This window comes from Micropterus salmoides, unplaced genomic scaffold, assembly GCF_014851395.1.
Source record: "Micropterus salmoides isolate LMB-PRFRI ecotype aquatic unplaced genomic scaffold, ASM1485139v1 Ms_hic_scaffold_2, whole genome shotgun sequence".
Classification (NCBI taxonomy): Eukaryota; Metazoa; Chordata; class Actinopteri; order Centrarchiformes; family Centrarchidae; genus Micropterus; species Micropterus salmoides.
In genome coordinates this window covers 28254733-28268277 of record NW_024041150.1, presented here as the reverse complement: position 1 = coordinate 28268277, position 13545 = coordinate 28254733, and the positions used below count along the sequence as shown (strand labels likewise).

The 13545-nt window shown below is 40.4% G+C and overlaps 1 protein-coding gene across 2 annotated transcripts in view; it reads right to left on the bottom strand.

Annotated features, from left to right (window-relative positions):
- Positions 1–13545, bottom strand: part of svep1 (sushi, von Willebrand factor type A, EGF and pentraxin domain containing 1) — a 90877-nt gene that overhangs the window by 40111 nt on the left and 37221 nt on the right. For both annotated transcript variants that reach the window (XM_038730701.1, XM_038730700.1), the window contains exons 4-7: positions 7285–7443; positions 5579–5758; positions 3904–4083; positions 1840–2034 (exon numbers count right to left, since the gene is read on the bottom strand). In XM_038730701.1, coding sequence (XP_038586629.1) covers positions 1840–2034; positions 3904–4083; positions 5579–5758; positions 7285–7443 — 714 coding nt within the window. The remainder of the gene's footprint in view (positions 1–1839; positions 2035–3903; positions 4084–5578; positions 5759–7284; positions 7444–13545) is intronic.

The window sequence follows — 13545 nt, the reverse complement described above, 5'->3', positions numbered from 1 at the left end:
TGGGATTAAAGGGTTAAAATGACGACAAACCTCTTGCCAAATGTTACTCTACTGTATTTACTGCCAGGTACAGTAAATAGCAATGGGGCAGCAGTAGCATTGAGATTTGAGAAACATGGACACGTTTGCAAAGTCCCGAACAAGCAGGAAACGTCCAAACTCCTGTCTGCTCCAGATGATAGTCAGCCCTCTTTATATGACGTATAATGTTTGGATTGGAGAAAACAAATGTTACATTTATGTCCACCTATTAAGCTAGTGGCAACTCACCAGCCACCATGACCCTTGGATGAAATAGCTTCTCCCCTTTTCTCATTCTGCATCCAGCATGTTGTAATCATGTGAAGCTAGCACAGTTCAGTCCAACTCAGTTTGAGCCTGCGGTAAATGAGTAAAGCCTCCAAGAGCTGAATCTCCCATCGATCGCCAGTGGTCATGCCTGCTGCGTTGTGTAAGGGAGTTGTTCTCATCTGGACCTGGTGACCCATCCACTTAGGCATCCATCTCTGCTAAACACTAACACACTTAGCTCCATTCGGCTTCATTCATCCTCATAACAAGGGAGGAATATTTCACTTCGGGTGTCATCAACATGAAGTGCGAGGCGAAGGAAGCCAGAAGCTTATAAAGAGCACTTTTAACTCTGTAACAACTTTCTGTTTCTTGATCTCCTCATAATGTGCCGCCCATATTGCATCACTCCTTCTTTCTTCTTCCTATCTTATCTACATTTTCTATTGTCTTTCTCTTTTATCCCGTCCCTTCATCCTTCCTGACAGCCCATTGTGCCTGAAGGGATCAGAAAAACTCATCTTCTCTCAGCCACCACATCATAAAACACCTACATCCTCCACCTCTCACCTCCCTGTCCACTCTACCTCTCCATTCGTTTTCATCTTTATTGCACCTCTTCCTATCCTTAATGACTGCAGTTCCTTCATTAGCAAACTTTCACCGCAAGGAAATGAGGGGATTGAGGACACTGGAAGGGAGGCAGGCCATGCACCACCTGTTTCACCTGCAAGGCATCTGGAGGGCTGCAGTCTATTATAATGATCTCCAGCCCACTCGGAGTTGAGCGGAGAGACGTTAGAGCTCGGACATGATATGGTTTGAGTTAGGGACCTGAGGCTTGCTTCAAAACGAGGTTAGCACCATTCTCACCATTCACAAAGCAGAGAAAAATGCAGAGGGAGGGATGCAGGGGGGAATTGAGAATGGAAAAATATTCTCCCTCCAAGTTTCCTGCTGTTTTCTTTTTATATCTTTCTATTTCTCCACATAGTCTGTCTTTCTTTTTTGGGCTGTTTAAACATTCCCTCTCCTTCTGCCTTGCAAATAAACCCACATGTTGTTTAATGTGTCATTCACTCTAACCCTGTAAAGTTAACTCTAGTCCCAGTTAGCTATATATTGAACTTACAAACTACCTAAAGAGGGAAATCTGAAAGGCAGGTACAACCACATAAGGTCATAACTACCAAGCAAGTTTTCCTAATCCATTAGGTCTTAGATAGATTCTCCAATTCAAGCATAGTCTATTTTTCTTTTAACTCTATTTTAATTTTTTAAAATTTCTTCCTATTTTTACCGTGTATCTCATTAATTGTTTGATGTGTTTTATTGTCTTTGCTCATGCAAAAACACTTTGTAACATGGTTTTGAAAAGTGCCCTATAAATAAAGATTATTACTATTATTATTGTCAAGACAAAAATTAAGTATATTTCCCAAAACGTCGAATTATAGCTTTAAATATATCCTACATAAATAATTTGAATCCTAAACTAAACTGTACTAACCGACCTTTGCCAACTATAGTCTACACACAGTATGTTACCTGTACAGACGGCTTTATAGACATTGGCTGTCCAGTTCCCAGAGCCCAGGCACACCGCCTTCCTGTTTCCCTGGAGGCTGTAACCTTGATGACAGGTGAGCAGGCAGGCGGAGCCCGGGGACACTGCCCTCTTCCCGCAGGCAGGGGGCGACAGCAAGATGTTCTTCAGGGTCACGATAGGGGGACAGCGCACCTCTGGGGAGAGAGTGGAAGGACCAAGAGATGAAACTGATATCTGACACAGTTTATTTAGTTCCTGGATAAATATCTTCAGACATTCAGAGCTGAACTAGATTTCACATTTTATGACTTTTGTTTTTCCATTGTTCACTCTAAAAAGCTGTTGAAGAGGTTTTCAGGTATGCATTGAGCTGAGTTGGCATTTTTTTGTGCATTAATGAAATCAGTCTGAAAAAACAATCTACTGAGTATTAAAAGATTCGGCCAGTCTGAGCAGAAAAGACAGAACAGAACAGGCAAATAAACCTCTTCCAAGATCATGAGCGTGTTTCCTGTGTTTTTACCAAACTGTGATAAAATCTTACTTTCAGCTGGCTCCACTATAAACGCCACCAATAAAGAAAAAAACTGGCACAAAAACAACAAACATTTGGTTGGAAATCAAGCCAAAAAAGCACTGACCACAGGACTCATACACTGGTGGCTTATATGCATTTTTGGGATGCAGGCCTTGTGGCTTTCCCTTGATGATCTTCCTCTCTGTCTCTAACTCCTATTTCGTTGGCTTTAGCTGTAGGAACTATAAAGGGAAAAACTCACTGAGAGGGAGATTCAACATGGGAGATTTCAATCGGATGAAAAAAATACCTCTGCATCCTCTCAGGCCAGCCGAGGCGATCCCGTTTCACCACAGTGCAAACAAACACTAAAACAAACCACTCAGCTGCGACGGCAGCCCACAGAGCCCTCTTAGCTGTGTTAAAGAGGTAACGACAGACTGCAGGGAAAATCTGAGATGGTCAAACAAACAAGCTGTAGCTCAGTCAGAGCAAGCGGGAGAGAGATGATAGTTATCGATAAACAGAGAGAGTTTGCCCGAAGCAGACGAGTCGGGTATTTAACATAGATCATAGAACATAGAGCAGCTAGCTGGTTGGTTGGAAGTGAGTCAGTGCAGGCCGGAGGTTTGTGGCTCTCACACTGTCCTTTTTTGTGTGCTGGTGTGCCTGACCTGGGCGCTCTCTGTGGCGGGCATGAGTGTGTGCAACTATTTTAACTTAACTATCAGTTTTGAAGTGTGTGGGTAGTTCTGTGTGCCCGTGTATATGTGGTGACTGCAGCTTTATGAGAAAGCAGATGTACCTTTCTTTGGATGATGTAGTGTGGCTCTGTGCAAATACACAGCAACCACTGCGTATGTGTGTTTACATACAGCATGTGTGTACAACCACACGTTTACATAAAAATACCCATGTCAAATTATTATTTTTGTCATTCATTTGATAAATTATGCTTTGGATTGTCCAGCCAGACAGGAATTACTAAGCAAAAACTAAACACATAGTATAAGCTTACAGTGAAATACAGTCAGGCTATAAAAAAGATGAACTGCAAGAGAAATGGGTTGTGTTTGAGTGAATGCAGGGCTGCACCATTAATTGTGGAAAACAATGAAAATTGAATAACCAGATAAACCAGGTATAAAACCTGGTAAACATTAGCTATTTACGGACCAAAATGCTTGAACACACAAAAAAGTTATGTCTCTTTAACGTTCTCAGTGCAGTCATCATCACAGGCTGTGGTGCCTTTTCAATGTTTTTGTTTTATTCTTGCAATGAATTGTGGGGCCTCATTTGATTTGGAATCATATGTTGCCTTTAGATATCAGGTCTGAGAACAACAATGAACCACAAAAACGAAGCAGATCTAAAAATGACCACATGGCTCAAAACAGTAAGAGGGTGTTCATCAGGTACGAATGGTTTCTTTTATGTGGGCAGGTGGTTGGGGGAGTGACAGACTCAAGAACAAAGCACCTCATGACAAAATTTTCTGAAAAAGCACTGGGTGAGATGTTGGTTTGCGGTGATGAAGGCTTACCCACACACCGAGGTTGGGGTCCACTCCACTGGGAGTTGGCCTGGCAGGTGAGTTTGGAGTCTCCCTCTAGCCTGTAGCCTCGCTCACAGCCTGCCTGACACTCCGCCCTGTAGGAGGCGCCGCCATCGCTGCACCTCAGGAAGCCATGCTGGGGCCGAGAGAGGGGCAGGCAGGAGCGGACTGCGGTTTGAAAAAAATAAACATGAGAACCCAATCCCGCAAAAAAACTACAGACAAAAAAAACCCCAGTCATAGATATTGTTATATTTCACAGGATCCATGTCTTGAGCTACGTGTTATTTTACCTCCTTTTATTAATTTACAGTTTGATTTGCTGCAAGCATTTTTGAAACAGGGAGTTTTGAAGTGAAAGAAAGCAAGAGCAACTGATACAAAAGCAGCAGACAGGGATGAAAAATCATTTTCAACTATCTTTTAATTTAGAGGCCTATAAAATGTGACAATCACAGAAAACATTTCACACAGAAAATGTACTTTTTGAATGACAACCAACCTCAATCTGCAATTTCCCCATATGTCTAAAACACACACTAATCATTTAGTTATTACTCTATATGATTTGCAAATGCTTTTCATGCTGAATATGAGTTGTAATTTATAAACACAGATACTGTATATAAATCACAAGAGAGGAGGACCAAGCAGTAAATCAACTGTGGGGATGTACAGCACTATTATCATCTTTAGCTACAACTTGGGGCCTATCATTTAACCCAAAGCGAGAAAGTCCCTATGAAATAAAAAACAAATCATGTGTGTCTGTTCTGAGTTATGCTAGAAAAGGGTGTGCAGTGTGTTATTTCTCATCACTACCCATAGACAGAGAGACGGTTCAGGAGACCCCCTCCCTCAGGGCTTTACTAGCTGGGAGGTCCTGCAGTATGTGGCAAAGACTAGACTTGGTGTAACACATACAAGCAGACATATGCACACACACTCGGAAAACATATACCCAAAGCCACTACTGTAAATCTTCAACACACACCCTTGAATATTCAGTGTCTTGGTATTTCTATGAGTCACACTGTTGCCGTCTTTCTGGTTAAAACTGGCATTTTTCTCATTAATCTCTTAACCTCTCAAACTCACTTTTCCTTTCATTCATTCCTTTGTGATTTCCTTACATCCTTCCTTCCTTTGAGTCTCTTCTCCATGGTAACTCTCTCTTGAACTAAATCTTTCTTACATGTCTTCCTCTCAACATGTGGCCTGGCAGAAAGCAGTAGTCACCGAGTAAATGCTGATTCCTTGTTCACTCTAAACATATATGATCTAAATACACAGCAAGAAACCTTTACACGCAGACACACGCAGACACACGCAGACACACGCAGACACACGCAGACACAGACACACGCAGACACACGCAGACACATCACCCTTGATAAGTCGAGTTAGTGCTTTTATTCAGGGAGTTTATACCTGGCTCTGTCATTTTATGAAGTAAACAATAAATCCATTAATTGGGAAATAATCAGCAGATTAAAGTCAGCTGCAGCTTTATCATTCTTGTAACCGTTTCCCTGTTTTTAGTGGCAGTTAGTTTTGACATTAGAGAAGCAACAATCAACGAGAACACAATGAAAATGAGAGAACCCTCCACCTGTGAAATCTTTTATTTTGTCATCATGCATCAGGCCTGCTTCCTCCTTACCTGTGCAGCTGGCAGGTGTCCCTGACCAGGTGCCATCCGCCTGGCACAGTCTGATGCTGGTTCCCTGGAGGTCAAATTCTGGCTGGCATCGCACACCACAGGCTGCATCGAAGTGGTTGTTACACACATTTTGGACGAAAAAGCCATTTTCAGGAGGAGACAGTGCTGGACAGTATACCACTGGGAGGGGAGAAGAGAAGAGAAAGGGAGAAAAGAGAAAAATATTGTGAAATCCTGAATTTCATATTCTAGCTAACCGACACATGATAGATGATGACACACACACACACAGAGGAAACCTGCTGGTGGGAAACACTGACACAGTGGAAAGTTAATATTCCTGACAAAAGGAATAAGAAGGCACGAAAGCAGAAAATTACGGGTTGTCAAACATCCTCTTCCTAATCTACAGAGAGGGGGGAAGAGAAAGCACAATGCAGTCCATGAAACTCATGATTAATGAACTGCAATGCTCTCAGATAAACTGCTGTGTGGAAATCACTGGCTCATTCTTAAAAGAATGGGGGGGCCACTGAAATTACTGGAAGCAGATTCATGATACAGGATGCTCCGATACTAACCTCGTACTTCTGTGTAATACTGTGTTTCTGTTCCAGTTGATTCATCTTCATGTTTCACTACATTTACAAACCTTATCACTGTCGTTCTCCAGTGGACACAAAGTTTAAACCTTTATATAGTTTTCATTACAAACTCATAAGGCTCACACTACCTCCAGGCTTTACTACACCGTGGCCTTGACTGGCTGACCTGCTGGGGACAGAGTGGGATGAGCTAAAGGAGGCACTTGGAAGAATGAATGCTAGATATTATTCATGTACAGTGTCTGCAAAATTAGTCATTGTAGTGATGTTTCTTCTACCGGAGAGTTTGAAACCAGCAAAGTCTTGCTGTGTTGCTTTTAAGGAAACAATGTTAAATCCTGTGCCATCTTGCCATAGACAAATCATACATTTCGGACGCAGTAAACTTCCTTGTTCTCACTCATGAGGGATGTATTAAAACTGCATTATGGTTCCTGAAAAGGCGTCATTAATGAGTCATCAGACAGTCATTAAATCTGCGCCGCCTACACAGGAAGTGGTAACAAGTATAATAATGAAGTTATGTGATGTTATTTTCCTTTTCTCTTGACGTACTGTTTTTTTTAGTCATGCACGTGGCAATTTGTCCCATGGCATCCAGCTACTGAGGATTATTATGCTACCACCAACCACGCTGGTAAACACTGCAATCTCAGCGGTACCCGAACATAAAGTACTTATATATATGTACTTATATATATATTCCTGTGTTTTTATTGTGTGATATTTGTGTGATATTGTGTTTGTATTGTGGTAAATGTGTATTTTTAAAGTTTTAATCCGCTAAATAATAAATTGCCCCTCTGGGGCCCAATAAAGTTCTACTTGGCTACTTGACTTGACTTTATTATTGCTCATACCAACTGGTCAGTTCTGCATTCTTGCTTTAGCCATTTCTTAGGCAGCAAAAACTTTGCATTCCTTGTATGACATTTAGTGTTTAAAAGAATTAAAATAACAACTGTAAAAGCTTTTATGAACAGGTTGAAACACTAATCTGTTTCAACAACTAGATGCTGTCAAATGGGATTTTCTGCATTCTACCCATCAGGCTTAATAAAATATATTTGACAGTGCAGTTAACAGATCAGCTCCTCTTACCCTGGCAGGTCATGCCAACTGGCTGATAGCCCGGCTTACAGATGCAGTCGCTGAGAGAGGTGCTGCCAGGCTGGGAGGTGTGCTGCACGTCGGGGCATGACAGGCAGGTGCTCAGGCCTCCTGGTGTTCCCTCTGGTTTATAGGTGCCGGGTGGACACGCTTGTGTGAGGAGAAATACTGTAGTTAGAAACAAATTCCAAAACGGCTCACTAAAAATGTGTGTAGCGTCCTGCACAAAGAAAAAAGACAGCTGGGTGGAAAGACTGGATGATGGACACGCATAAAAGAAAATTAAGCTGAAATGAAAAACTGCTTCACTACTGTAGACAGCTAAAAAAGCTTCGTGACTGAAACTGAAAAACAGCTTTACAGATTTATGAGGAGACTTTGATCTTATTTATGTCTGGACATGTAGCTGCGGAAAATGTGGCAAAAATGACAATGATCTCACTTGCTAGGTAAAAAATACAAGTTCAGTTCAGCTTCTTAATTATTCCAAGCAGGGAAAATTGCTTTGTGGCACCAAACACAAAAGAACATTTTTATTTTGAAAGAAATGCAACAATGAAAGAAAGGCTTACGAGCATCTAAACCCAGTTATGGTTTGCATGTAGCTCGCATGGGGCACATTAGAAAAACCCTTTTGATCACCTGCACGTGCACACGCTCATAGACACGCTCACATACATAATACAGCATGTTTCCTATTAGCATCACCTGAGTCTGATCAGAGGACAAGCTGTAAAGATGAAAAAGCCGCAGGGGTCATATAAAGGTCCTCCAACATTCTTTCATTCACTATCTATCAACTTCCACAAAAACAGTGTCAGTGCTTCACCTGCGTTGCAGAGGAGTGAAAATGAATGACTGAATCCATCACACCACATCTTATCAGGGTTTAAAGGTCACTTTCACATGGGAATATTCATGATAGATTACCTGATTAAACGTGTGATCAGTAATGTGCGTCTAATTCAGAGATACGTGGTGATCTCATACGCCTCTGATGTTTTTACATTAACAACTTTAAATTAGCTCCAAAACTCTGATTGTGGTTATTTGACTTATGTTATTACCAGGGACAGCAGCCCTTATCAACCATTATACGGGTAGTTTCACATGAGCAATTTGCTGTGCTGCAAATTCCCATAATTCACAGTGATTACTGGTGCACTTTGCAGGGAAAAACCTTTATCAGTTGATCCCCAAAGTCTAAGCAATTTTCCTCTGTGTTGTTTTTGTTCCTGTGTATCCAAACCACTTTAAAAGGAAACTTTTCAGCGCAAACACATCACAGCCACTGTGCACCACAGTTGGTATTTACATGGAAATGTGATTCACACCAACTGTTGTGCAGTCACGTCCATAGTCATAGTTCAGGAGAAATTAAAAATACCTGTTGGGGTTCCCTGGATCCCAGGCTTATTTGCTGGTGGCTTTTCAGGTGTATTGTTTGGTCTTTGTTCTGTAGTATGGAGCACAAAGATCCTGTTCATCATGTGTTTATATTTTGCCTCTTTGCTTTTGATAATGCTGTTCCACTGTGCTACCATGACCCTTTTTTAATTCAAAAGTTTCAATACACATTTTTTTATTTCGTTGTTAATGCTATGTGCAGTGTGCTTTGCTGTTCTTCTGTTTGAATTTGGAAAAAACTACTATAATAATATTAAACAAAAGCACTAATGCTTGTACACTGGTGTTAAGTATAACTCAAGAGATTACAGTTGTCATTTCTTTCCTGGGTCACGTCATAATAGTCTATTCAAGCAAATCCAAATGTTGTTTGCATTAATTGGAAAAACAAACCCAAAGTATTGACTACAGCGGTTCCAAAATCAAAACAGGCTAAAGAGGAAAAGGGTGTTTCAGACAGCTTCTTGGACAGTGTAATTTTGTGTTGAGCACTTTAAACGAGAAAGTCATAAGCTTTTCGATCCACTCCCACACACATCATTTAAACTTTTAATAAATAAATTTAAAAAAACACAGAAAAACTTTTATCCACATGGGATATCTGATTCAAAATCCTTTACTGTGAGCAGCAAGTGAGCTTTACAACTATTTCGGGACAAAAAATTATAATACCTTTTATATATCACAGTCTTTGTTGGCATCAGTTCAGAGGTCTCCTGTTTATGACATTAAACTTAAGTAAGTTGTGTAAAAAACCTTCAACAAGCAGGTTCAATTACAATCTGTTTTGCACGGTCGCTGCAACAGAGAATCCACAGTACTAATATTCTGCACAATACATTTACTCGCCGCTAAGCAAGAGGCCAGGTGTGAATTTCCACTGCTGACCCAATGCCAGCCTGGCCTCTCACCACACTCGCTCGCTCCCCCCACCCCCAGCTGAAACCCAGCAGCAGGTCAGCGAGGAGATGTTAACCGGCTGTAAAAGCAGGCACTGGCTGCTGGCACTAAAATGCACCCAGTAACCCACATCAAACACACACATACACACACACAGAAAATCCATGTGGTATACCTGTTCTGGTGAAGACAGTATGCGTGTGTGTGTGAGATAGTCTGCATTTTATTTGATAACAAAAGCAGCTGATGCAACTTCTCCATCCTGTGTTCTTTAAACTCAGAGGAGGCATCTTACATAAGACAGCTAAAAGTGTCCCCTCTGTTCAAGTCCTCGGGAATCTGTTTTACAGCTTCATTTAAGGTTTACAGGAAGCCTACTCAATTTTAATGTGAATAATAATTCACCCAGAGCGCAATACTGGAAATACTGTATCAAAAAAATATAAACTTTCAATTCCTGGCAGAAGGCATGTACTGGCAGGTAGAAATGTACATAGACTGATGTGACACACACACACACAACCACACACAGAGTTTAAAAACACCAGATTTGGCTTCTGGCTATAGGAATCGGGACGAAGGAAGGAGGCAGTGATGAACAGGAAGGGATAAATGATGAAAGGACGAGCAGCCATGATTTGAAAATAAAAAAAGCAAAAGCTGGAAGGTAAACAGGGAGAACCCGTGTGAATTTCCTTTAAAATGTATCACTGCTCCATGACTTGAGCCAAAAGTCAGACCCCATTCCGAAACTAATTGTGTTTGGACCCTGCAAGAGCCAATAGTCTCGTTTTGGGTCCATCTATTTACTGCCTATGGCTGCGGAGTTAACTCTGCTGCACTGTACCCTTCATTTACAGAGGAAGTGGACCGTCAGCGGGCCAGATGACCATAAAAGAGAAAGAGCCTGCTGAGTTTGGACTGGCTGTAACTATACGGAGGGACAGCAGCTGGTCAAAGAGATCTACTGTACACAGTAATGATCTCAGGAAAGGAAAGAGCGAGCCTGTATGATCAGAAGCTATTTATTTAACTTTAAAGCAATATTTGAGTCAATCCTAATAACTAATAATAAAGTTAAATGATGGAACATCACCCGCTTTCCTAGTTTCCCATCCTTATAACTTACGTTTTAAAGTTTTTTTTATAGTTTCTTTAAAAATCTGCTACATCAGAGAGAAATATTACTTCAATAAAAGGAAGTTGTGAGCATGCCAAACAATCATTTTTTAAGAGGAGACAGAAGATAAGACAAACAGAACTATTGAAATGGATGGCTGATTTTCCAACAACATATGTCTCCTTTATCAATCCCGCAAATTGGTGACAATATTGAGTCCCTCAGGCACCGACCTGATAGTAAGACAAAACAATGAATTGATCCTTTAACCATTATTTCCTGTGTTCAGTAGCCAAAGCTTGACGTATACCTTATCCCTTTGTTACAGACCTCCACTGTTGTCCAAATGAACGAATGATCAATGCTCCACACTGTTTCACTGGGTGACATGTTACATCACTGCAATGAACGTGAGGATGTTAGTTTACTTTGAGTCAACCCCACATACACTGTCCTGCTGCCGTAAATACTCTCTAGAGCACCTAAAAGTGTTTTAATCTGCGGAGGAAAATAGTCTCCTACCAATTCTTTCTAAGTCAACACCCCCAGATTTCTTTCAACTTGTAGTCTTCACCAGCCAACACTGACTCAAGTGACATCACTGAAGGCAATTTTGAGCCACAAAAGGCTTTGTACACCTTTTTTATTTTTACATATGCTGTAGTACTTAAGACCTGTAAACAGACTGAAATGTGTAAAATCGGTGGAGTTCCCCTTTAAGATACTAAACCTCACCTCTGAATGCAAATATGTCCAGCTTATGTAAGAGTTAACAATCACTAACATTTAAAAAACTACATTGACAATACCAAGCGCAGGCCAGTTCATCTGTTAAAGCCCTTTCTCCTAATATGAAGTAAGTAGATTTAAACTGGCAGACATGTCGGCCCCGCGAGCCAAAGTTACTATCACACGAGAATCTCTCGAGTCTCTGGGGGGAGGCTGTGTTCGATTAGCCAGACCTAAAAACAGATTGGGAAGGAAACGATGAAAGGCGATCCAGAGGGAGAGAGAACATCTGCCTCCTCAGCCACAATGACAAACAGAGAGAGACTTTACGCTTTAATTACTTGTTTAATTAAATGTATGGGGTTGATTGTTCTTATGTAGTTTGTATGATGCTTTGGCAATACTGTTGTTGTTACACATTCATGCCAATAAAGCTAATTTGAATTGAATTGAATTGAATTGAGAAAGAGAGAGAGAGGTTTTCATCTTCAGATGTATTCTGCTTAGTCCATCAAAATCCACAAACACATTCTTGCAAATACACATACCAAATCATGCAGTACTCATACACACACTGCTTATGTTGTCTTGAACATAAACCACTTTTTTTATTTTATACTAAAAACTGATATTTGGAAACTTAATCAAGCAAAATCATACACACTTATGACGAGTAGATGAGCCTAGACAATGACCTGTCATCACTCTTATTTTATTTTGTCAAAGAATCCCTGTTGTGTCATTTTGACTATAAATATAACTATATAGACTATATTTATAACTATAAAATGTTTTATCACTTTACTTTGTTTGATTTTTTGAAAATGTCGGATAAAAGTGAAAAAATCTCATTGATTGCTTTGCATCTGTGGAAAAAAGTATAAGATGTAGGGGCTGGGTATTATTTGAACATTTTCAATACCTGTGCCAATATTATACCTGAGATTCTGTAGGAATACCAAAACATTACATTTCTTTAGACCTAACGTGCAAAATATATTTAAGTATAATATATAAGAGCTAAATATGCCAAAATGCCAAAGAAAAAAATAACCAAAATATAGAGTAATGTTACCAAACATTCCTGATTTTCATCTATTTCAATGGGAAACTTTTATAACTTCAGAATAACTTAACAAGCCTAAGCATATGACCGTGCATTCAATGCTAACTAGCGATACTTCACACATTTTTAATAATACAGAGACATTTTGGTCAGTACTCAGAATGATTGAGGTTTGATGCCCAGCCTCAGTTAGATGGAGCATCTTGCCCTTTCTTGTGCCAATATGTTTGGCGTTGCAGCCATGAAAGAATATCCTCAGGTCTTTAATGAAACCCTACTTACTTTTTTTAAAATGGTGATTCAGTCAATTTACAATGGAGACTTTTTGCAATGGAAAATTTTAATATTAGCAACACGACCGTGTCTTTATCCCATATCTTTCCACACTAAACAACATTTCACTTTAGGGAAGATAGCTTTCACCGACACAAGGTGTAGCTAACATTTTGGTTATTATGTGCAAAGCAGACAATAAATGTAACAAATATTTCTGTGATCCTATAATATTTGTGATGCCGTGACCCACTTCTGTCTGTCAGTCGCCTTCAAAGCCAAACAATGAAGACCGAGGAAGTCCAGTAAATCTGGACAGAAGCCCGGCCACTTGTGGTCGAAGGCCCTCTCACACAAGAAATGTTGTTAAGTTGGGTATTTCCCTGAGAAAACAATGTTCACATGCAAGGAAACTTTCCACTCTTAACTGAGACTCCCCATGCACACTTGAGGTGCCTAAATAGAAAATGGAAATAAGCAATTAAAATGTATAGTCTAGGCCACAAAAAAACAGGCCTGACAGAGACACGAAGAAACTGGTGCTCAGTTTCATTTCAGGTAAACACAGTCTGTATATATATTTATTCTGAGCCAGCAGACTCTATGCATCTCACGCTGAATTCATCTGGACCACCAGGCAAGCTGAAAACGGTGCTAAGTGTGAAGAATGTAAATGATACAAATGTGCAACTAAGATGGACACATTAATCCTACAAGTGTCAGAAAGTCAAACACATTCAGAGCTAACAGCACTGAC